Source organism: Cyprinus carpio, unplaced genomic scaffold, assembly GCF_018340385.1.
Source record: "Cyprinus carpio isolate SPL01 unplaced genomic scaffold, ASM1834038v1 S000006701, whole genome shotgun sequence".
Lineage (NCBI taxonomy): Eukaryota > Metazoa > Chordata > Actinopteri > Cypriniformes > Cyprinidae > Cyprinus > Cyprinus carpio.
Window position 1 is genome coordinate 214,867 of NW_024879310.1, and position 26,806 is coordinate 241,672.

The following is a 26,806-nucleotide window of genomic DNA, read 5'->3' on the forward strand; positions in this document are numbered from 1 at the left end:
GCGCTAGGTACAGTATAACTTTGAGTTACTGAATAAAGCCAATTTCAAGTCTTCATGGTCTCACACACACAACTGTCTTTGCTGTACAAACAACATACATTTTACTGTTTGCATTTCTAGTACACCCTCTTTCCCTCTCTTTCGTGCATTAGCTCAAGTATGCAACCCCCCTTTTGCCACATGCACACGTGGGCCTAATAGGGGTGTGTATAGTGTGAAGTTACAATTGAAGATCTAATGATAAAATGGACAACATGAATATTCTCATGATTCGTTTATAAAGTATGCGTTCATATGTGCTTCACTTCTCATTTACCACTGCGAGCTTGCATGTGTGTGCATCTTGTCCTATTCTCATATGTTGGTGCGTATGCCCGTGAAACTTACCTAGAGCTTGTGAGTTACAGTAGCATGGGGAACTGATGTATTAGCGTGGTGATACTCCCCCATGATATTTTTTGTGGACAACTGTATGTATTTATGACAAAAGAACTGCACAGATGCAGATATTTTTATAACAATCTATTGATAAAAAACACACTTTTCCTCTGTCTCTTCGTCGCTCTGCACCGCCACAGTCTGCGGCTTGAAAAAAGGAACGTGCTGAATGACAGGGAGTAAGCCGATCGTATGAATTCTGTCGCCGTTTTCATATGAAGTTTAAAGGGAGATTGCTCCGGGCCACCAAAACATTGATAGCGTCCACCGCTAAAAAATGGATCTAAGCCCGGATGCACCCTGCTCAGGGGCTGAAGAACGTTTTATGCAATTTTTAAAAAGTTCACCATGCATGTATGATTTGAAATAGACCTGTTGGTGGTAATTTGTGATTTAACTAACATGTAGTGAAATTAGATTCGAGAAAGCTCCGGTTCTTTATAAGTAATTTTACACTAGATGTATCTGGAGCCAAAATTCTTTCCCATGTAAACGCAAGCTCTGGACGTAATTTAATTCAGAGTACTGTACCTGATCATGGTAATGCCACATAATATCATTATAAATGACCAATTATGCAATATGAATCCAGAAATAATCAGATTAACAGTAATCATAGAGCTTTGTGAATCTGAAATCATCTGTATCGACCAGGCTGTTCTTTAATTTATTGCAATTAAAGGCATTATAATCAATCCATCGGTGAGGGTGTCAACATAGCAAACGGACCGCTCAACAACTCTGCCCAGCGTTTTACGAGTTCCGACGGTTTGTCTCCAATCGAAATCGTACAGATAGCGTGCAATCGGCTTAAGTCAGCTAAGGAGCTACCAAAAGCTTAACGTATTATAAAGCAGATGATAACAATGCCAGATAAAACAAGAGGACGTGTGGCCTCAAGTCAACAACAGTAAGAAAGGTCTAAAATTAGCCCTCCCTGGCATTGTGGTTGTGAAAGAAGATCGTAAGTTTAAGGTAGGAAGAACGCAGTCCCAGTCGTGGGGACAAATTAAATCACAGCCAACGCTGGAAGAGCTTGTTTTAAGAATAATGATACACAAAGTCTTCCAGTGGTGTGTGTAATTGGTGGCAGCAACTCCATCATTCCCACGCAGAGCTGCCTAAATGACGCATCAGCCGACAGATCCATGAGCCCAGCACCCTATCTGCTTTACCTGCAGGCACAGTGAGCTCAGCCGATGATCATATTGGATAGACCATTGAAAAAAATGAGGACGTGAGGGGAAAAAACTCATTTAGATAGGAGAACATTTGCTGATTGTCTACCTATGGCAGCAAAGACCACATCATATTTTGTCTGTGTTAAAAGGGTTTAACACAAATCTGTTAACCTTTAAATGTTCCGTCCGCCCGGTATTACACAAGTTGTACTCTGCATGTCCTCCGTCGTCCCAACACCAAAACAGAAGCTGCTAAAAGTGACGTCAGTAAACAGTTGGACTGCGTCCGCCTGCCTGTCTCCACGTTCTGGCTCTTAATTGGATTGTTTGGGACTTCATGGAGGTGATTTTATAGGACAGGGAAGTTTGAGGTGGCCGATACTAATGATAACGAGAGAAGAAAAAAACATCTACAAATGCTGAGAGTATGTGCATTACATCAAGCAGGAGCTTTCTTGAAAAAAAAAAAACTGCATCTAACTTTTGACACCATCTTATAAAAATATAAACCCGCCCTGCGGCGCACCCTGATCTAGACGCTCAGTGTCAGCGGTCTTCATTGTTTTTATATTTTCATCAATACCCTAAGGGCATCCATTATATCCAGTTGGATAGTACACTTTTTTGACACTTTCATGGAGAAACCATCTTGGCACTACACTAGGTTGCGCGCCTCTCAATATTAGTTCACTGATCCATGGCAGATCCAGATGCGAGACCCTCGAAATCAAATAATGCTGACTGACCCCTCATAGTCCATAGACTTAACTCAACAGACCCTGGTCAAATTTTGAGAGACCCTCCCACAAGAATGGGGATGCTCTCAAGAACAAGTGTGCAATAGTATCTCTGATGGAGACAGTTCTGGTATTTTTGGGCAGCTTTAGTAGTAATACAAAAGATAAATGCACCTCACTACTTAAAGGAGTGTATTAGTTATTACCAATGTTTCAGCAATTTTGGGCAAATTAACAATCATGTCTTTATATTCTATTTATATGATAAAATATAATTTGTAATGTTACATCAGTGTTTAAATACATTATAAGCATCATCATTGACATTAGACATTGATAATTCATTTTATATTGTGTGTTTATATTCCAAGTCTATGTAACTGAGTACTTTATGACTTATTTTTTACATAGAATATAATGCACCCAAATATTTCTTACTGTACTTCTGTTTCTTCTGATTATTCAATGTTGAAAACACATGCTGTTTCAACTATTTTTGTGGAAAACTGTAAGAAAGTTTTTGTCAGGATTGTTTGAATAGAACAGTTCAAGTTGGAGAACAGCACTTCAAATAAACAATCTTTGGTAAACCATATAAATGTCTTTACTGTCAGATTGAATCAGTGCAGCGCTCAGGAACTATTGATTTCTTTCAAAAGATATATTTCGTAATTTAAATAAAATATGAAAGATTTTGTGAAGGTTGTGGAAGTTTCAATAGCTGTGTAAAATGTAAATACGATTCTAGATACTGTCAATACGTCTATATTGCATATTCAAACTAACAAAATATAAACAAATATACGCATGAGAACAGGCTGCTTCATACTTTCAAGCCTCTACTGTCCTACCAAACAGTCCAAACAAAAATAAACCACATTCTGCTTTTATGAAAGTGTTAAAATCCAGTGCTGCTACCCATAATACAGTCTGCAGTATTGTAATACCATTAAGGCTGTGGAGGTTTGCCCATATGCATTCAGACAATATATATACCTTGTTAGGCACAACTTTTTTGCCATCACAGAACCAGCTTGGCACTCCACAGTAACACCCGCAATATTAATCGCTGCTCCACAAGCAAGCTCCAATCTCCTCTTGAGACCGCACCCTCTTTGCCCCCACAGACTCAAACATGCAGGAGCCCAGCGTTCATGTTTCGCCAGCCGTAGCAATCCAGCATGCCCTCATAAAAACACAGACTGTGCATCTCAGATAAAAATAAAAAAAACTGTGCCCTGTTTTCAGATGTCTAGCAGGTCCCGCATTCTCCTTTAACTCACCGTGAGTGGATTACCGGCCATTCCTGCTTGAAAGCAGTTCTCTGCTCGAATGGTACTCGACGTTTAAGGCGTGCACCAATAAACTTCTTACCATGCTTACTCATGCATGCGGAAGAAAGAAGTTATGCCCGGGAAAGAACACAAGGAGCGAGGCTTTCCGAGCAAAAACCGAATGACTTAGTTCAGCCTGATGATCACAGAAAAGTCACTGAGCATACCGATGATCTTTTGAAGGCTGGCCCACTCTCCTGCTCCCATCTCGCCGGTTGCATGCCGATTTTACGAAAAGAGAGGAGGAAGTGCGGCATCTGTCACGGGGCCACTATCGGTGGTTTCATTTAAGCCCCGATATCTTGTGTTCTAAATGGCGAGTATCATCTCTCATTAATGTCAACCCCTAAAAGCTCATGAGCTTGTCCGGCAGGACATTATGGCTAACACTTTTTTGTTTTGATTACCGCCCTCGAGTGCATGCATTCCTTTCTCCCCCTCCCCCTCGTGTGCATCTCACAGCTCACCCCACTCACAAAAGTACATACATTTTCCTATATAGCATCCAAGTTACCTGACATTGAGTTATTTGCTGGGATTGTCTTGTCTCTGAGCTTTCCTTCGCATGTTAAGAAAACAGGGATGGATATTGATTAGAGTATGTTGTAAGAGGCTCAAGAAACCTCATTCAGGAATCAGAAATAAAACATGGCTACTCGGAAAAATATATTACTGACATATGATGTCAACATTTAATAAAAAACAAAGGTGTTGAGAACTTGCAAAAGTTTGGTGTTAAAAAATTTCCATTTAGACATTGTATTAAATGTTGCACCTAATTACAACAGAAATTGCAAGTCACGCAGGTGAATTATACACAATTTTGCAGCAGAAGAAAGACTTAAATAGTAATTCCTTGTAAAAACCTACTTGTCAACTTCATTAATACAGCACGGATCTAAAAAAACTATGAGGTATTCCAAAATATACAGGCTGCACAGGGAGCAGAAAGACAACTATGTTCAAATTTTTTTTTACTCTCAGTTACTGTAGGGGATGTATTTAAAACACTGCACAGATGCTAGCAGAACCACCAATCCGGACCGCCTTTCTTCTGTTGCATTTTTCCTCTATTGCCTGGCCGATCATGTTGGACTTGAATCAGGAGAAGGCACAAAACAATAATGTTCAGAATCATCTTACGGTACTCTGTGCAAATTTCGCTGGAAAATTGAACAACTAGTTGTAAAGCCGCGCTCAGAGAGGTGTTAGGGAATCCTGTCTCTGTAGCAGTTTTTTGTGGTGTATTAAGGGATAATTCAAGATCTCATTCAACTTACAATTCGGTTGTCGAAAGCAAAACAAAATTCATCATATTTTGTGAAAAAAGTGTGATGTGCTAGAGCAAAACAGACCACAATTTTTTGGAATCAGCACCCCATAATAGTAAGAAACGTACCTGGATTTAATTAGAAATTATGATCTCTGTTTTAAATTACAACTTTAAAAAAATATTTTTTACAGTGTGTGTTCGTCAGAGCATTTTCAAGGATGTGTTGATGTCATTTTTATGGAAGGCTGAGGATACTTGTAATCGTAATCTGGAGGTGCGAAACACACGCTGAGATCCTGATAAGATTTTCGCTCTAAAATGAATCTCTTCGGTTGAAAGATCAGGTGAGTGACAGAAAGGGATTTGACAACACAACCTGACAAGTGACAATGACAGTGAGGCGCCGCAAGGCCACCGAGTCTCACTATCTGCGTCGAGATCTTATTAGGGAGGCCGTCTGTCTCCGCACAAGCCCCCTGCACTTTACCCTCTTCCCGCTGTCTTGTTAGCTCATGGACAGTAACATGCCAGCAGTGGGCATACTCTCTCACACGCACATACACGTAGATGCACACCAAACACAGCAGGACACAGGGAAAAAAATGTAAAAAAGGGTGAGATGGAGTGAGAACCCTGCAGCTCAGATGGGGGATACTGTACCTTGGAAAGCGCTGATGGTGGTAGTGGTGGGTGGGGGGGTTGTGGTGAGAACATCTAGATGGAGAAAATGAAAACACACATAAGAGGTATTAAATGAAGGAGAGAAGTTACAAAAGCCATCATGTTAGTATGATAGAGATATCTGAAAGAAAGATCTCTTCACCAAGACCCCCTTTACAACTGGGAATATTTACTGGACACAAATCTTACTTAATCTGTTTTTTCTCTGTTTTCCATAAGCAGTAGCCTACATAATACAGATCAATATCTGTCATTGTGATGAAATGATTTATACATTTTCCAACGTGCTTTTTCTTTTATCAGGTCTTATGATTTGGTCATCCAATTAATGAAACAATATCCTGTTTCTCTTGCCAGATCCTCGCAGGGGCAATTCAAAACTTTATTGTCTCCCATTTTCTTTACTTCTGTAAGTCGATTAGCATCCTTTTACTGTGGGAAGTTTCTAAAGTAGGGAAAATGCAATAGAGCGCAGCAGTGCCTGCCCACTTGTTATTTTTTCATCAAAGAGTTTAAAGACGTGAACCAAACAACCAACCAAACCAAAACATTGCAAACTTTGATTTGAAACAAAAATGTATTTGAAAACAAAATGACAAAAAGGGAAATGTACAAGAATGTGTACTTAATGGCTTTAATGAGGGAATAACCTACAATCCCACGAAGCATTGATGTATTAAGATTTTGAAGTCTCTTATGCTCTCTAAAGATGCATTTATTTGTTTGATAATAAAATGAAATGGTAATGTTGTGAACTATTATTACAATTTGAATTTTACAAGTTTCTTAAAAAAAACTAAATGACTCAAAACCTTTTTCCACAGCAATGTGTATATCCATCATAAAAATACAGAAAAATGAGGAATTTTACTTTCGGACAACCCAATTGTTGAACTTTATGATCCAGTGAATTATTTTTTAAATCTGTCAAAATGACATAAAATGTTTTAAACTATCCGTTATTGTCTTTACTATTTGGTAAAATATGGGTAAATTTGTGGGTAATTGCAGGCAAACTTATTTTAATTAGGGAGGCATGATATTATCGGACTGATATCGGAATCGGCCGATAATGGCTTTAAATTTAAATATAGCCATCGGCCCGTTATGAAAAATTATGCCGATAGGCAATACAAGGTGAAAAAAAAATGTCCAGATGTAAACAGGGCCTAAGACAGACAATAGTCCATAAATGTCCTTGATTCAAATGAAAATGGCCTGTAATTTTGTTTTTACATGAAATTGCATGTCTGAATGTGAAGCATTTTCCTACAATACATTGTTATTGAAAAAGGCAAATTGGCCAGCTATAGATATTTGATCAAATTTAATGTAAGAAACATGTAAATAATTTAAATAAGGGCTACTACCTGCAACAAATAGAATACTATAGAATTAGGGACATCCAAGCAATAGTGTAAGCCTGAATTTGACACATGGGCATGACACTGGCCGACACAAGCCGTGTGATTAAACAAAACACACTGTGCCAAAGGCTTTGTTCAGACAGGCAGCAAAAAATCCAACGTTTTGGCATATCTAACTCAAATCCGTTTAGTTGTTTTGTTTGTGTAGACTGAACAGCGAATAAAACCCAAATGAAATCCGATGTTTACAAAGTGATCCAAACCCCATCCAATCCGATTAAATCTGACTCTTTTGGAATGCGTCCGATCTACGTTTTCCGTCATGCGGGAAATAGTGTGTATGTAATGTCACACAAAAGTCGGCAATACAGTCTGCAGCATTATCCAAATACACCACATAACGAATGAGCGAATAAAATCAGCAGCATTTGCATGAATGTGCCTTGTGATTTCAGCACCGCGCGGTGAGATGCAATTGATGGACATGAGCAGAGGCAAAATTTCTAGCTTTCTGTCCTCTCTTCCGCACTGACAGCTGCTCTCAGATGTTGTATGAGAGTTCTCAAGTCTCAAGGCATCTTGCTGACACTTACAGTACATCATTACTGCAGCACAACTGATGTAGATGTACCAGATATTTGACTTACAAGGCCAAAACAAACAGATCAGATTTCACTGCTCGGATGGTAAGTCCCAAAGTTTGCCTCCAAAAACCGAATGGGATTTACGTTGCAGTGTGAAGAAAACCAAAGTGGCCCTGCAAAAAAGCACTCGATGAGATTCAAATCTTTCAGGAGCTTTCCTATCATGCGGCGGAGTATGGAAATGGGAGACAGAGAAAATTACATTATGAGAATCATTTATTAATAAACACACAGTCATATTGGATACAGCCATCGCACAATCAGCGGAATAATGGGGTGCTGGCAAATTCGGCCGAGCTGTTGTACTGTGGTTGTGCAGTGTGACTATCATTCCACTTTTTAGCACAGATACTCAGGCGCCTTGCTGGGGAACAGTCGCAGCAGGCAAAATTGGCTGCCTGTTTCCATCACTTTATTGTCTGTGCTCCATCAAAAGATCTCAGTAGGAGCCCAAACACTTCCCGACTAATGATAAAACATCAAGGACAGGATAATGTTTCTGAATGTAGATGCTGCGAGATGCATTGCCTGATGAAAATATTTCAGGGATTTCGTGTGCCGTGACCGATTGCAAAGACGGGTTTTGGGGAAATGTCATAGTCCCGTGGCTGAAATTGTGCATGCAGGGGACACGGCCAACACAAAGGTCTGAATAGGATGTGGCATGCATAATAGTCAAGCAAACAAGAATTTTCCGTGGGCAATTTGCAGGATGGGTGACTCCTGGCTCAATGTTATGAGCAGCGAGATGCGAATGTGTTTGGACGTTCAATATTTACATTTGTGTGTGAAGGACGGAAATATGAAATTCCAATCACGCAGTGAGAAAATGGACGATACGAGTACTCATCGAGAGCGGGATTGTCCTGACAACACTTGCGAGATGTGTCCTCATAAAATCATCGGGCTCGGTTCCACAGTCTCTCAGCAATGCTGAATGTGTTGAATCTATGTGTAATGGTCCAGATTTGAGCTGAGCCGGCATGAGTCAGGCCGACCTACCTTTATTTTGTGTTGTTTATTGTGAGAAATCACACCAAGAGACCTGTTTGCAGGTGAGACCACCTCAATGACTGTGCTTCTTATGATGACAGTAATGTTTTACTGATTGAATAAAACATATGTACAATTCAGCATGGGAACTGACAAATTTTTCTACTATATTATATATTTGGTATCCTTTAACTAAGTACTATGAGTGAAGGACAATTTGCAGTTATTTGCGGAAATGGAAATTTAACTTCTTAAGACCTTCGTTCTTATATGGGGACACTAAAGATATGCTCACCGGCCCATGGCCTTTTTATTGCTAGTACTGGGTTGGACCCCCTTTTGCCTTCAGAACTTCATTAATTCTTCATGGCATAGATTCAACAAGGTGCTGGAAGCATTCCTTTCATATTCTGGTTCATACTGACATGATAGCACCACACAGTTACTGCATATTTTAACAGCATGTTATCCTGCAGGAAGTAGCCATCACAAGATAAAGGGATGGATATGGTCAGTAATAATACTTAGGTAAGCTGTGGCATGAACCGTTGATACAAGGCAGGATGGATCCATGCTTTCTTCTTGTTTATGCCTAAATCTGCCCCTACCTTCTGATTGTCACAGCAGAAATTGAGAATCATTAGACCAGGCATCCCTTTTCTTTTTTCCAATCTTCTATTGTTCAATTTTGGTGAGCCTGTGGCAATTGTAGCCTCAGTTTCCTGTTCTTAACTGACAGGAGTGACACTTGCCGTAGTCTTCTGCTCCTCTAGTGTAGCCCATCTGATTCAAGATTTTAAGTTTGTACTTTCAGAGATGCTCTTTTGTATACCTTGCAGTTGTAATGAGTCTGGACATTCTCCTCTGACATAACCCACAGAACTGCTGCTCACTGGATATTTTTTCTTTTTTGAACCATTCTCTGTAAACCCAATGGTTGTACATGAAAATCATCGTAGATCAGCAGTTTCTGAAATACTCAGACCAGCCCATCTGGCACCAACAATCATCCCACATTCAAAGTCACTTAAATCAGGTTTCTTCTCCATTCTGATGCTTGTTTTAAACTTCAGCAGATTGTCTAGATCATGTCCACATGCCTAAATGCATGGAGTTGCTGCCATGTGATTGGCTGACGAGCTATATGTGTGATAATGGGCAGTTAAATAATTGTAAAGTGGCCACATTAAAAACATTAAAAGCTCTCCTTGTGGTCTCCGACCCAGTTAAAACGAAAAAAATCTTTGAGTGTATGATAAATTATCTATGCTAATATATGAAAAGCCTTAAACATATGCAATGGCTCCCTTTATGTGGTGTATCAATCCTATTGTCAATGTCAAATATATTATGCTGTCACAGCAGAAATTAAAGCGGTTGAAAGGCGGTCAAATATACAGTACACAGTACACTTTCATACTGCATATTAGCAGTCTTGACAGAAACTTTGGCCTCATATCAAACATAACAGAGTAACTGTAGTCATTCAGAGTCTGAGGCAGTCAGGAAAAAAACAGATAAGATTGTATGTTGCATGCTGTGACTCTGAGTCTATATTTGCGTTTTAACAAGAGCGAATGTTAGATGGGTTTGGCTGAGAGAACATCTCCCAAAGGAGCCTGAATATGGAGGTTAATGCTGGACATGTGTCTGTGTCGATACTTATTCTCTCCCAACAGGCCTTCGCACAGAACATCAAGTGACAGTTATTGAAACACACACAATTCCCACTGGGACAGACGTTGGTTAAAAAGAGCGGTAAATAACAGCACTGCCAACCTAGATGTAGGTGGAAACACATAGGGTGCAGGTTTAAAGGTTTAAACACACACATTAGAGTATATTGGGGGTGTATGGCAAATGCAAAAATAAAATACCATAACAGCCTGAACTTCAAAGAAATCATCTGCTACGAACATGAATATAAATTTAATGCAAGTAATAAACAGTAATAAATGAGATAAGGAAAATTTAGTGATTGATTGAAAGTGATTGAAAGTAATTTATGCAATAAATAAATAATGAATAAGACTAATGATACCATAATAATACAACTAATAATGCTATAATACAAATGCAGTGTGATATTATATTACAGAATTATTATTTTAATATTACACTTATATTAACTGAATATTAAATGCCTATAAGTATTATTATGATATTACGTTATTATGATTGATTTGATATTGATAAGGATGGTTGATCTATGAACATATCCTTCTTGTTTGAATCACATAAAGCATTTCTAATCATAATCCAGCGAGTGGAAATTCAAAACAGGTTAACAGTGCCATTTAAAGCTAGAGACAGACTAAAAAGCAAACATGCAATTTAGCTGGACTAGATTGATTAGCTCCACCAACGAATTAAATGCACTGCGTGAACTCCACCTGCAAGCAATATTCCACTGTGAATGCTATACTTACAAAATGCAGAGAGGGTGTTAAAATATACACACTAATTAATCTGGATTCCATGATTAGTGGGGGAAATCAAAATTCTCCTGTGATCACCAACATGTATTTAGCTATTTTTGTTAAATTTAGCATGCTTTACGTCAACACAAGAAGCCTCAGATTAATTAAAAGCTGTTATTAAGATATCCAAATCTCTACAGCTTTATAAATACTTTCGCTTTGTATATTGTTTTCTGTTAATAAAGAGTAATGAATCACTGAAGGATTTGCAAGATGTAAACTACATTTACATCAAGTATTATAAGGCTCAGGGGAAAGTAAGGATAATCAAGTCAATGTATACAGAATGATACAAAAGAATGGAGCATGAATTCAATGTCAAGGCTGCAGACGTTCATAATGGCATGCCGTTTCCTTCAGTGTCACATATTCCCAGCTGCCAAATCTCCAGATAATTAAAAAAAAAATCATTATGATGATAAATGATAAACGCAGATAAACGTACATGCATTGCATTAAAGAAGTACCTGATCAGCAGGTTTTGCTGTCAGTGGTAACAAACCTGCGGGCAAAATCACCTACCTGGAAAACCATTACAAGCCTGTATCTTTCTGAAGGAAAAGGACCAGGAAGTGAACTGAACTGAAGTGGAGAAAGTACTTTGCTATAGCTAGACTAACGAAAACTACTCTATGTCCTTTTCCAGTTAAATGCTCATCCAAAAAGATGTAAGTGACCTAGTTTAAAGAACTGGGACAATTGACTTCTAGTGATCTATAGTGTTTTAGGACTGGCAGAAGGTATTGCTACAGTAGGTCTCCATAGCGCATTATTCTGCAACGTCCATAAAAACTTTCAGATCCATTTAGTTGGGAATGTGTAGGCAAACATTGCTTTAAGTTGCTTTCAACATTAAAAATGTTAACTGCACCTAGTATGCACACTCTTTTTTTACTGTATATCTGTGATCTTATATCTCAAACCGAGATCAGGGGGGGTCATGCCCTTGCAGTGAAAGGAGGTTAAGTGTCTTGCTCAAGGGCACAATAGCTAACAAAAGTGGCTCTGGAAGGACTTAAGCCTTGGTCTTCCAATTCATGGTGCAGATGCTTCTGGACTGAACCACCCACCACCACTAGAACAGTGGTAAATTTTGATTTTGGATTTTTATTTTTTATATCTTAAAAATGATTATAAAGTCATGGCATACTTTATAAGCATACATGCAGCAGCACAGTTACATCATATTTACCAACGAGAAGATATTACTTCCGTCCTTTACTTGAACTGGAGCTGACTTAGTTGTATATCACAAAGCTTTTAAGCTAGATTTGCAGCCCTAGATGTTTTCTTTGTCTAGAAAAAATGAATAAAGGGATATAAAATGGAATAGGAATAGAATAGAAACATTTGAGGATAATCATGATGGTGTATTGTAACATAAAAAGGTGGTGTCATGACAAATCAAAGCATATACAGCACACTGTAAAATGGATTTGTTATGTAACCTAAAAAAAGTTCTAGATGTTGTAACAACTAAATTAACAGATTTTATTCACGTCAAATATATTAAATGTGACTGAATTCAACCCGCCTTAATCATGTTACACCCATGAAACTCATTTTTAAAAGGTCAGAGCAGGTAGAAATAGCTCTTTAAGATAATTGTAAAGTTTTATTTTGTGCTGTTTATATAGATGACTGTTTAAAAGTTTTGGGTCATTATGATTTTTTAAAATAAATTATTACTTCAATTGAGCAAAGATGCAGTAAATGGATCTAAAGTGGTGATAATAATGTTACAAAATATTTATATTTTAATAAAATGCTGTTCTTTTGAGCTTTATTTTCATAAAATTAAGCAGCACAGCACAGTTTTCAACATTGATAAATAAAGACATGTTTCTTGAGCAGAAAATCAGCATATTAAAATGATTTCTGAAGTATCAGTGACACTGAAGACTGGAGTAATGCTGAAAATTCAGATGTAATTAGCTTTTTATAATTTTTTCTTTAGTATTATGTGACACTGAAGACTGGAGTAATGCTGAAAATTCATTCACCACATACTGTAACTCCTTGTACTGTATTATATTATATTATATTAAGTTATGTTATGCTGCATATGCATTAATATTATTTAATGAACTGTTGCAACTTTTTGAATAGGTCTTTTTGTAGAGTTAACCTATGCTTCATGTCTTATTGGACAGAAATAATACCCTGCCTATATTATATAAAATTGTTATTGTTGTTATAATTATTTTCTTTTCTGCTTCCATCCAATTCCAATTTCAAGTTCCAAAACAAATAAAGCCTTTTTCTGAGAAATTACCCGAGTACTATCTGTGCCAGAGGCTTCGGTAACAGGATGGGGTTTCACTCTCAGCATCTCCGCTACAAGCTTATCAGGTTGTGACATGTCTCTGTCCCTTTGCAAATTCACATTAGCCTACAAAAACATTTGATCCGACATCAAAACAGTCCCCTTTGTGAAGGCCATGAATGCAGTAATGGTGGAAATGGAGAAAGCGTTACACTGCTGCCATTGTCTTGGCATGACCAGTGTTTCACTAGTATTACACTACACGCTTTCTGGGATTTTAGGAAAAGAATGTCTCCTACGACCACATCTTCCTGTTCAATGCGTCATGAAAAAATGAACGAAAAAACAAAGTAAAGACTGAGGAGCTATAAGCATTTGCTAAACACAAGTCACTGCTTTACTGTGGCAGTAAATGGAAATGCTCTGTGGCAAAAGCAAAGCTGCCATCCCTTGAGAAGCAGCATTAAAATTAACTCTGACAGGCTGTAGAAGTATAGTGTGCCCAGGATTATCAAGGTACAAGAGGTCTTTCCACTTGTTTCAGTCCTCTGAGGTTGGGCATGCTCTACAATTGCTAGCGTAAATTGATTTAGAAATGCACCAGAAGACAACCATTTTATTTACTGCAAAGCACGAGCGTTTTGAGCCCAGTACTAAAGAGAAAAAGCAACTCTCTGGGTAGCACTACAAATGCATATCATTTCCATTATAATAAGGCTTTTTATGGTTGAAAATAATTTTGCAAAGTCCTCATTCACCTTATTACACAATGCTTGGGAGATTATAAGTAAAAACTGCCACTTAAACGAAGCCAGACGGCAATAAATTTCCTCTTTTCTGAGAGACACCCTCTCGGTGCAAATAGACCCCAAATTCCTCCAGCCTGTGAAATGAGAGGAAGCAGAGTAATCAGCAGGTGGTGCTCGCTCAGGTAGGGGTGACAGACATTGAACTAGCCTGGGAGTGGAACCGCTTCCAGGCATGAGATGCACACAAAACTCTCCCATTTGCAGATGGGACGCTGATGACATCATTCCCAAACACCTGCCTCTGATATCAGCATTATCAGAGGCTAATAACTGTGGCACCGAACACCTCAATGACGAGCCACCCTCCTCTATAGCCTAATAGCTGCAGCTGGCAGACCGTTAGCGGTCCTGAACACAACCTGCTTTAAACAATAACAACACTTCAATTCTTCTATAGCAAAGCAAAGCTTTGTTAAATCCCAGGCTTCAAGTGCCACTGTCATAGCAATTATTGCCCAGGCTTTGAAAAATCCAGCTGTCAGCCCTTGTTAAGGATTAAACATGCACCCAACACAATGCACTTCCTGTGTTAATAAGACAAGTACTATAAAAAACTCTCAGGTGAAGCATATTCAATAAAACAATTAACCCTCTATTGCTTACTTTATGAAAACAATGTTGAAAAAGACATTTCTGATTTGCTTGTCTTGCATAAAATGGATCTCATTAGTAAAATCAAACACAAATTTAAAAAAAAATGTAATAATCCGGGCCTGATGGCAGTTTCCTTTTAGGTATGCTGTACAACACTTGAAAGAAATTATTCAAAAAAACATTTTAAATTAATTTATATATTTGTGAATATTTCCGAGAGACTTTTATTCTTATCTTTGTTGTTGTTGTTATACAGATGTCACAGTGCTAAAGATGTTAGAAATAGTAAAGAACAAAGCTAATAAACTTATTACATTTAAAATAAATAAATTAATTAAACGCTAAAAAGGTTGACACTAAAACAACTAAAACAATAACTGCATTATAGTGAATCCATATCCACTACATTTATATGCATGCCACTGTCGCACAGAGTTGCTTCAGGACAAAAAACACATTTAAACAATTCCACAAAACATACAAATAATGAATGTGGCTCTAAATGTTTTAAAATAAAGCCTACTCACTAAGAAACATAAATCATATTTTTGAAGGATGAAAAAAAAATCAATAAAAATGCTCTAATGAAGGCAGTTTTCCAAAGCAAAAATGTACGTCCTCTACATGGTGCATTATTCCAGAAAAATATGTTGCGTGACCAAAAACCTTTTATTAGTTCATCCTAAATCATCCCTTCATTATTACCCATTTTATTTGGCATTAAATAAAGAAAAGCCAGAGGCAGCTTCTTGCAATAGAGGGTTAATAAGTTCTGTCTTGAACAAAACATCAGACATCTTTGAAAAGTAAATGCATGAGGTACTTGAAACCGTTTAGTCCCAACACAACATTACACAGCCAACTGCATGTAGACACCAAGGGCTGGTTATCCAGACACAGATTAAGCCAAGACTTTGACTAATATTGAGAACTAGCTATCAACAGTGTCATTTTGTCCTAGACTATAGATTTAACCATATGGGAAACTCTGCTCTTATGAATTTTTGTTTACAGATGCAGATTAAGTTCAAGTACATACCATATACATAAAGGATGTAATCATCATAGGCTTCTCCCACTAAGTTAGATGCCACACAGCGGTACGTTCCGTTGAAGGACTTGTTAAGGTTTTCGATGAAGAGATCAGAGCCAGTAATCACGGCGTGGGAGGGGAAATCATCATCCACTTTGAGCCAGTTAATTTGATGAGGCCTGTAAAACATCAGAGTAATCATTTAGTGCTCAGTGTGAAAATGCTCAGAGGCAGAGAGGAGAAGAAAATGTGCTTTATTCAGGACAACTTTAGCACTGCTGTAAAATTAGCACCTGTGCAAACTAGATGCACCTGTCTGTCTATCCAAGTTATTCTTGTTATCATCTGTATTATCTGCCTGATAAAGCAACCAAACAAATTCACATGAAATGAGTAAAGTGGCCTGAGGGCCCAGTGTTGGACTCACTGCGGTTTTCCTTTAGCTCTGCATGTCAGCTCGAGATTTTCCCCTTCTCTGGTCAAACCCTCAGGGAATTCCACTACAATCTGCACTTCTGGTTTATCTGTGCATAAGACACAAACACACTCATTTCCAGTTGTAATGCAGTACGTTGATTCAGCTCAAAACCCTTATTGTATCTATCTAATTATCATTCTAAAGCCATATACCTGCCTCTCAGTCTGATTAGAAAACATCCCTGGCAGGTTTGGACATCATTTGTGCATTCACATTTATACATTCATATGCATTATGTATTCATGCTTAATACGAAGACCTGTACAATGAAGGCGGCAGATCTTAGCTGCTCTTCTGAGCTTCACTTTTCACGTTACACTATATTAAGTCAACCCAGTGAGCCTAAAAATGTGTGAACATGACACTGCGTGATTTTTATAGACAGGGTAAAGCGTGTGAGGAACGATGACACTGCTATGAATTGAAACAGTCAATTTAACAGTACTGTAAAATGTTTTTTCTTTTTCTCTTTTATCTATGTTAGTCAAAATGTCAAGCTGTTACAGTTGAGCTGATCCCTCCTGCCTTTTCTTCTCAAAGGTCACCCTGAGCAGTCAGCTATCTGAATAAATTAATATTCTGCTGAGATTACAAAAGGGTAGGTTAACCTTTTCAGGACTTCCCGTGCCACAAAAAAGAGTGCGGCAAACGCTCTTAATCAATGCATTATTTGGCGGACAGCATTTCATGCTTACAAGTAACAAGAAAAGGGCTGTTTTAATTAAAGCAAATACCTAGACCTCGGCCGGGTTAAAAGCAATAGTTGACCCCAAAATTGAATGTCCGTCATTATTTACTCACTTGATTTCTTCTTCTCCAAAACCATGTGACTATTTCTTCTGTAGAACAACTAAAAATGGATCTTCTCCAATTTATAGTGACCACTGACACATAAACATTAAAAAGCACCACTGGAAAAATCCATATGATTCATGCACTATATTCCACATCTTCTGAATACACGTAATATCTTTGGGAGACATTTAACCTCTTATTCACATAATCATCCCCTCCAGTGAGCTGTAAACACAGACGGGATCACTAAGTCACAGAGTTGAACTCTGACTCATGAACAAATCGTTCAGTCTGAAAGAAATGGTTTGCTGAAAAGAATCGGCTCACTGAAAAATGATTTGTTCACTGATCTGGACTCAGTTATCAGGTTGTAGCTCACTGGAGAGGAGGATTATCGATGAATAAAAACAAATTTCAGTGTGTTCCTCACGTAAAGCTATCATATGACTCAAAATGATATTTTGTACGAGTGTATGAGTTATACAGACCACTTTAATGCTGTTCATTTTTGGAGCTTAGCTGTCACTATGAACTGTCATTTATGGAGAACAGCTGCATGGCGATGCTTAAAAACGTGAACTATAGACTTTAGTCAGACTAGTGACATTTCATTTTTGACAGGAATGAAAATGAGGCTGAGTGTGTTCAATGGATTGTACTGTTGTTTAACAACATACCGATTGTTCAGCTGATGGAACATCTTTCTGAAAAAAACTTTCAATAGACAAAAAAATATATAAAAAAAATACAGTCTAGTACCTTTATACAGTGTGTGCCATTGTAAAGACTGTAAGTCTATTCCTCTCAGCCTCGTTTTCAACCGTGTTAAATTGACTACTGATTATTCACTTATGTTAATTTCTTTAGAAATGGTCTAATTGTGGAACAAAAGGTTTTTTCATTCATTACAACGTCAGTCAAGCTACTGCTTGAAGATGGTTTAAAATAATTCCTTTTGTGTTCCACAAACAAAAACAAATGTAACATAATCACTTCAATAATTATTATTTTTTTTTTTTTTTTGGGGGGGGGACTATTCCTGTAAAGCTAAATCCTAGCCTTCACTCCTGTTAATTTCCTCATAAACAGTCTAATTGTGTAACAAATGGTACTTTCGTTCATCACAATGCCAGTCAGATTGACAGGTGGGAAGATTAAACCGAGGCTATTGTAGAGCTGAAGTAGAGTTTTCTCCTCATCTTGAGATGACTCACACTGCACTTCCAGGTATTTCTGGGCCTGGAAGTCCTTCACGGCTGGGTGGTCAATGATGCAGATGACGGCCACTCCATCGTCCTCCTTAGAGACGGTGAGCCTGAGCCGGCTGGTGACAGTGAACATCCTGTCGTATAACTCCTCGACAGTCGCCTCACCTGGGAAAAGCCACAAGAGTGACATGTCAGCCATAACAAGCGAGCTCTCTCCATCCCGGCCTGCTCATAATAACACAGTGCCACCAAGAGAGGGAGGAGGGTCACGAGGAATGATACCGTCACCTCCAGACAAATTTCACATTTATTTATTGTGAGAGACACGTCTTTTGAGTGCACATCGAGCAGTCATGCTTAATACAGTGTGCATAGGGCACAACAGGACATAAAGCACACGGTTGCATGGCAGTTTGTTCACCATGCAAAATTAAATGTTTTTTATTTGAGATTTGCCACATTTATTTCTTTATAGATGACATGAGCTAGACAACTGGTGGTTTAAACTGATACTAATCAGATACTAATTAAGACCATCAAACCAGTTCAGACTGGTTTAAGCTGCTTTTTTAAAAGGTGTTTGAGTCCCAAAGATCTCATGGCAGTTCATAACTATTATACTCTTTGTATGAATTCATAGAAATTACCCACCAATGTCATTTGTATGTTTTCAAACAATCTGCTTAGACTTCAGTGACAGTTATGTTTAGGGTTGACCTTCATGCCTTCATGATATGTTTAGTAGAAAACAACAGCATAAAAGCTCTATGACAGAAAAAGATATTTACATGACACAGAACTATACATTTAAATATCTCAGAATGTTCTTTCAAAAATGTCAAGGTAATTTCTGATACTGTTGGTGTTTTTGTGCACCTGTTTCATTACTCTTTTGGTGGGAAAATGTCTTTATCTGCACTACTAGGCATTCACAAGCTGCAGGTGTTGATCGTAATAAAGAGCTTGTTAATCACTGGCAAACGATAGGATGCATTTGCAGGTTTGGCTTCAGTTGATTGTAGGTAAATATTCCACTTCATCCAGTGCTCATTTGTCCTCTTTTGTTTTAAAATATTCCTTTTACTGTTTTAATAAATGAGAAACTGCTTCAAATGATTCGGTGTGTGAGCGAACTGTCTGAAACATGACTTGATTGTTCAAATATTGATAGGGAAAATGTAACAGCGCTACCTTGCTACTTCAAAATATAGCTTTGATACTGATAATGAGCGATGCTACCATCTTGTTACTGAGAAATGTAGTTCGACTAATTGCTTAGCTGTTTGTAGAGAGTGTTTTTACTGTTAAACTAAAAAAAAAAAGTTTAAATAAGGTTTAATAACTTGAAATAACTTTACACTTGAAATAAGTTTAAGTACTTAAATGACTAAACTAAAACTGAAATAAAAGAGCTAAACAGAAAAACTAACATCAAGTACATAACAAAATTACTAAAAATAAAAGCTAAAAATAGAAGCTAATTCAAAATGTCAATATTACTATAAGAGTATATAAATTATACTAAAATAATACTGCTGCTAATCACTGGTTTAATATAACATTATTACGTCTTTGTTATGTGATATCTTATGATGGATGGTCAGGACATGTGACCATGATGAATTCATATAAAGCAGCTCAGAGGTCAGTAGCTGCCTGTAGGGTTACTGCCCATCATGTTAGCCCTCATCCTAAGACAATTTCTAGACTCAGGGGCATTGAGCTAATTGCAGCACAGAGTATGACGGTTTACTTGGACCTAATGAAGTGGGAAATAATTACAGCTCGGCACTGACCTATAGCTCATCTCCCTTCTCTTCTGTCAGCACATACTAAGACACTGTTACAAAAAATACATCAGTGACTGTACACCAAAGACACTTCAAAGCACAAAGACCTTTCATCAAGGATCATACTAATTTTGTAATTTAATAATTGTAAAAAAAATTATCGTGTCCCACATTATAGGGAATGGGACAGTGTTGTTTGTTGCAGTTTAATCATACTGTACTGCAATTTTATATATTTTGAAAAAAAAAAAACTCAATTATTAACTAGAATTATGATCACTATAATGTTTTTATATATTTTTTGTTAATTAAAACTATTAAAAACATCTTCAGTAACTGAAATGCAACTGAAAAAAAAAAGAAATATTAAAAGAAAAAGAAAAAGTCAAGTAAATTAAATTTCTTTTGCTTTGCTAAAATTACTAAAACTAAAACTGAAATCAAAATAAAGCAAAATAAACAAAATCCTAATAAAAATCTTAAACTAAAATGAACAATAAAGCTGTAAAATAAAAGCTAATTCAATATATATATATATATATATATATATATATATATATATATATATATATATATATACACACACACACACACACACACACACACACACACACATAATATATATATATATATATATATATATATATATATAAAGAAGATATTATTTAAATTAGTAGACCAAAGTGGAACGATGTGAAAACATTCACATAAAGTATATGATATTTGGTAAATAAAATAATTATATTCTTAGGTGAATCAAAATTTTGCTTTACACTTAAAAATAATAATAATAATCATCCAAAGCTTTACAATCGATGGTGTTGTAAGCAATATGTAATGACAACAAAGTTTGTTTGGTTCAGAGTAACACTTTTTAATTACAAACCAGTCATTATAACCTAAATGTGTGCTTTCCTTGATCCTTACTGCGTACTAGCTAGTATTTGATCCATTTAGCAGACAAAATATCTTGCCTTAGGCCACTATCTGACTGTTTTCACTGCAGTTAATGAAGCTGTGATGTTTGTAATCCATAAACAGTTGACACATTAAACCTAGATTCTGTTAAAATAAGCCATATCATCTGCCATGTTTGCCTCTGTTTCCCCCAGGTAGTCTATCAGCATGTTATTCAACAGTCCCACCCTGCTGTCTAATGGAGAAAAGCTGTTCAGAAGCACATTAACCAGCTTGCACATCCACTCGTTTATGCCAGCCCGCACTGCCTTAACCAGCGAGAACTAATATGTGGGCAGCATTTGCTGAGTGGGAGGTAAACAGTTGGAGTTCATTCAAAGCTACTTATTTAAGCTTGACTGAAAGCACCAAAAATCCCCTTTTAGAGACCTGCGTGTTGTGATCTTGTCAATTCACCGGATACACCTTTTGAAGGCTTAATTAAAAGTCATTACAAAGTCAGAATCTAGACCGTGGTGTGTTGTGTGCAGATCAGAGACATCAGTAATCACAGCAGACTTATCTGAACAATCTTCCTTGGATCGGAGTCAGACCTTGCAGTGGTTGGTCTCCTTTCATCCATTTGATGGTGGAAGCAGGTTTGCTGCCCATGGCGGTGCAGGTTATCTCCGTCTCATTCCCCTCACTCACGATTTCCTCGCGGGACTCTAAGATTGGGTTGCCTGGTGGAACTGGCAGAAGATCAACAGCAGGATTAGAGATGGTGTGGCAGCTCTTCAGCGTCGGATCAATGTTTTTTTATCTGTGTGCTCGACTGTTATTTTACTAAGATGTGCCGATAACTATCGAGAACTTCAATTCTGGTAATAAAGCGCACATAGTGGAAAAGGTGTTTTTGAGACAATCTTACCCCCCACCCCCAAATTCTATCTGAAAATACCCTATGTTTTGGTTTGGATGCTGGTTTCCAGCATTGATTGCTGGTGTGCTGGTTCTCCCACCAGGCACTTTAACAAGCTAAACCAGCAAGACTTCCTAGGTTCCTCTCAAGGTTTCTACCTCAAACCACCTAACCATGTTAGGGGGTCGCCATTGTCACCTGTGGATTCCTCAGTGGGGTTTTGAAAGGCACTATTTTTGCAGTTTCTTTGGAACAATATGTGTTGTAAAAAACTGCCACAAAAATATATAAATATATAAAATGTTTATTTTTAAATGTACAAGTTTTTTTTATGTTTTCGGAAGTCTCATATTCTCACCAAGGCATTTATGTGATCATAAATGCAGTTAAAAAATAATAATTTATTCCTGTAAAGGCATAAATATTTTGTGAAAACCATTATACCATTAAAAAAGTGGGGTAAGAAATTAATACTTTAATTTATTCAACATTGTTTCAGAAGATTTCTATTTTGAATAAATGTTGTTCTTTTGAATTTTCTATTCAAAGAATCTAAAAAACAAACAAACAAAAAAGGATCATGGGTTAAATATGTAAAATATGTATAAGCAGCAATACTGTTATTTTAAAATTTTAGAATATTTCACAAAATTATAGTTTTTATTATATTCTTAAACAAATAAATGCATCCTTGTTGAGCTTTAGAAGCTGTGGGCATTGTGGGGGGTTGGGCATTTTCCAGCTGGTTAGGATGAAAAAATAGCTAGTCACCATTCTAAACCTGGATTTGTTTGGTTTAAGCATTTTTTTTTTTCACCAGGATAACAACCATAGGCCCAAGCTGGTCTTTTGGCTGGTTTCAATGGGTTATTGGGCACTTTTGAACTGGTCAGGATGAAAACAACTAGCCAGCTGAATACCATCTTAATCTAGGTCCGGCTGGTCTGGGTTGGTTTTAAAGGGTCCTTGGGTATTTTGGGTTTTGCACCAGCTTCATCAACTCAGTTAGGCTGATGAACAGCAGGGCTAGATAAGCAACAATCCAAACTGTTTTAAAAAAAATCCATGAAACATCAGCGGTACATACAGTAGCATTTCATTGTGTATTTGGACAGTATTTGGACAAACTGTTTTACTCATGTTTCACTTTTTCATAGTACATTAACTCATATGGTTCTTTGCTGATGGCACTAAAGCGTCTGTCGCAACGAGAGCTGCCGTTTGAGGGCTCTTTTTCTAATATCTTGCTTCATGCTTTCATATCCTGTGGTTAAGGGTCCATGCTGTGAAGGAACACATATCCTCATAAAACTCATGCTACTTTAGAGAGCACTCAATTCCATTCAGCTCTCCAGGATGTCCAAATATGCTGCATAATAAACCTCTAATGTTAGTGTCATTCAATGCAAGAGGCACACAAAGCTAACTCCCGAATTGCTCGATGTAGCCTTTTCAACATCTAAGAGGAATTCAGTCAATACGCCTGCCAAAAGCGATCTACCAATATCAATAGCGCAACATCTGTTCCTTTTTGTTTGGCTTGTGTTATTGGAAACGGCATGAGAGTAATTGGTTGATATTGTGTCATGGTGAGATTCAATTAGACAAGTTCAATTGAGTGAACGAATCAATGAGGTAAATCGATAATCAGGATTTAAGCATTCTGAAGGTAGACGTCATACCCAGCACAGTGATGTCTGCGTAGGCTTCTTGCGGGGGATCCGTGTAGAGCTGGCACACATACCGTCCCTCGTCCGAGAGTGACACGTTGGACAACGACACCAGAAGCTCGTTGTCTGAGAAGTTAACCAGCTGAAACCTACTGTCCTTCAAGGCTGGGGAAACATAAAGAGCGGGGCGTACAGATGTGGATGAGTAGGAAGTAGACGAATCAGTCGTGAGTGTGATTTAACAATAGCTCAATAAACAAGAGAAATGTTTCAGATATTTGGACAGTTTGTTTGTCTTCTTTTATCTGCCCACTAAAATAGCTCCTAACAAAATCTAAATGTTAAGCTTTTTTCACTCTGTACCCCAGGCCAGTTCTAGACATTTGGAAGCCCTAGGCAAAATTTATGTTGGAGGCCACCCACCCCCAATAAAAAGCACTTGAAACAAATATGATTCCAAACCTTTTTATTTATACAACATTTCATTTTAAATGTAGTATTTATTTTATACAGTACCGGTCAAAAGTACTGTCTTTTATGCTCATCAAGCCTGCATTTATTTGATAAAAAAAAAAAAAAAAAAAAAAACGGAAACCCCCCCCAGTAATATTGTGAAATATTATTACAATTTTCTATTTCACTATACTTTAAAATATAATCTATTTCTGTGATGCAAAGCTGCATTTCATCAGTCATTACTCCGGTCTTCAGTGTCATATGATCCTTCAGAAATCATTCTAATATGATGTTAGAAACAGTTGTGCTGCTTAATATTTATTTTATAACCTGTGATACTTTTTTCAGGATTTCTAAGTTTTTTAAAAGTTGTTTAAAAAAGTAGAAATATTTTATAACAATATAAGTCTTTCTTTACTATCACTTCAAAAAAAAAAAATGTAACGTATCCTTGCTGTTTTTTTTTTTTTTTTACAGTTTTTTTTCCTCTTTATTTTTGATCAAATAAATGCAGGCTCGATGAGACTACTTAAAAAAAAATAAAAAAACATTAAAAATAGTAATGTGTCCAAACTTTTGTATATATTATGTACATATTGTACATATTAATCAAACTTTATCTTAGGTAATCTCTTCTTTTGTTTATTGAGGATGTTATTTTAGCCGACATATTATTATTATTATTATTATTATTATTATTATTATTTAGTAGTAATTTTTCAGTAATTTATACACAGTTCCTGAAAACCACTTCAGTAAATGAACATCAGTTCTGTATCATTTCTTTCCTAGCTGGGTATGGGCAGGATTTCCCCCTCCCATTTAATCAATATTGACTACATATATGGTCATATTATTAATAATAATAATATGATATTATGTATTGCATTGTTACCTTAAATATGCACTATATACACAAATCACAAAAAGTGGAAGTGAAAGAGATGATTACTACTAAGCAGAAAAGAAGTTAATTTCTAGTTTAAACTTAAATTAAGTGTTATGTTAGAGCAGTAATGTTAGAAGATACAGACATATGAGGCCCCTTTTTTATTATTTATCTTTTTTTTTTTTTTTTTTTAAATGGTGTTTGGAATTTGACTTTGAATACAAATTCCTTTGCTTTTACTTTTGTAGCTATTTTGCTAGTCAGCTCTTGACACATTGTCATTCATTGTATGCGCAAATTCAAAGTGTCACGTTTGGGCACATCAAGGGCGCTCACGCTCTTTTAAACTAGTAATAACCTGTTAAAAGATCTGTCCAGAAACAACAATGATCGACAGAAGAATTTTATATTTAGAATACATTGCAAAATAAATGTTGACAACTCACACACCTGCATTAGGAGTTGTACTTCTTTGTTGCATGAGCAACTTCCAAAAGACTGTACAGGAAACAGAAATGATTAGTTCACCTCTCGAGTCTTCGGGTTCGGGTTCTAGTGGTTCGTTCATCACATGAAGCCCCATAGACTAGAGGCTATGCAGTTAGAACCGGAAAGAGAAATGACTGGTTCATCTCCCAAGTATTCGGGTCTGAGTCATTCTTTATAATGGTTCTTTTCCATAACATTAAAGAGTTGGTTAATGTTTTAAACTTTATCCATATGAAGGGGAAAATCACTTTAATGATTCCTAAATATAACACAACATTACAAGTTACAGATCCGGGAAGCGGACTAGACTTGTGCCGGTATTCGGTAATGCGATATATCGCGGTAATGAATATGCACGGTATTGTTATCGTGGGCACTTCTAAATACCGAGAATAATTTGTAATATATAATTATTCAGAATTTGGAATGCATTTTAAGAATACTTTTCCCATCAGCTGGTCAAAATGCACAACACCGCTGTATGCTGCTTTAAAGACCCGTGTGAGCTCTGATGTAAACAAGCACGCATGAGAAGCACATGGAGGAACACGTGAGAGACGCACATTCACTCTCTGACAGCAGATGGCGCTAAACTGCAGAAAATGCAGCCGTTACCATGGAAACCCCATAAATAAAAGCAGCTGCTACTTTCTAAACATTTAAATAATATAAAATAATATTTATATATTTCCATAAATCTTTTTCATTTTAATCTGGACTACAACATGTCCTAGATATTGTTTGAAAGTGTTTTGATTCTTTATTGGTCATTAACACTTTACATTAGGGCTTCATTAGTTAACAAACTGCCAATGAAAAATTCTTCTGAACATTCATTAATCTTAGGTATTCCAATATTTAATAACACATTGTTAAAATCGAAAGTTGCAACTTTGTTATTGAATGAGGTAACATGAACTAAGACTTGAATTTTTTGAATAACTTCTGTAGCAAATGTAGCTATTGCTCATTGTGAATGTTAATGCATTAACTAAGGTTAACTAATGAGGTCTTATTGTAACGTGATACCTATGGGTCTTTTAAGTTCTTTTGCACTTTAATCGGTGTAAAACTTTTAACTTTATATTTTTTGTATTGCTTTATTGTATTTAAATGTTCAGTTATTTTTGTTATAAGAAAAAAGTTATTTAACCTGTTTTACTGTATTATGACCACTTTTTTGAAACTTAATTTCAATACCGTGATAATACCGCATACCGTGACAAAACATTATCAATTAATCGCAACAGGAAAATTTGATACCGGCATGTCCCTAAAGCGGACAAGTGACAAAAAAAGGAATGACTCAGACCCCAACCCTGTGCCTGAAATCACATACTTGCCTACTATATAGTAAGCAAAAAACAGTATGTGAGGCGAGT

At 36.9% G+C, this 26,806-nt stretch overlaps 1 protein-coding gene across 1 annotated transcript in view; it reads right to left on the minus strand.

Moving 5' to 3' along the window:
• The window catches only part of LOC109073458 (cell adhesion molecule 1-like), a 171,891-nt gene that overhangs the window by 26,096 nt on the left and 118,989 nt on the right, over positions 1–26,806 (minus strand). Inside the window, exons 4-9 of the mRNA XM_042755448.1 lie at positions 23,603–23,755; positions 21,613–21,750; positions 18,318–18,476; positions 16,258–16,354; positions 15,837–16,009; positions 5,624–5,677 (exon numbers count right to left, since the gene is read on the minus strand). Coding sequence (XP_042611382.1) covers positions 5,624–5,677; positions 15,837–16,009; positions 16,258–16,354; positions 18,318–18,476; positions 21,613–21,750; positions 23,603–23,755 — 774 coding nt within the window. The remainder of the gene's footprint in view (positions 1–5,623; positions 5,678–15,836; positions 16,010–16,257; positions 16,355–18,317; positions 18,477–21,612; positions 21,751–23,602; positions 23,756–26,806) is intronic.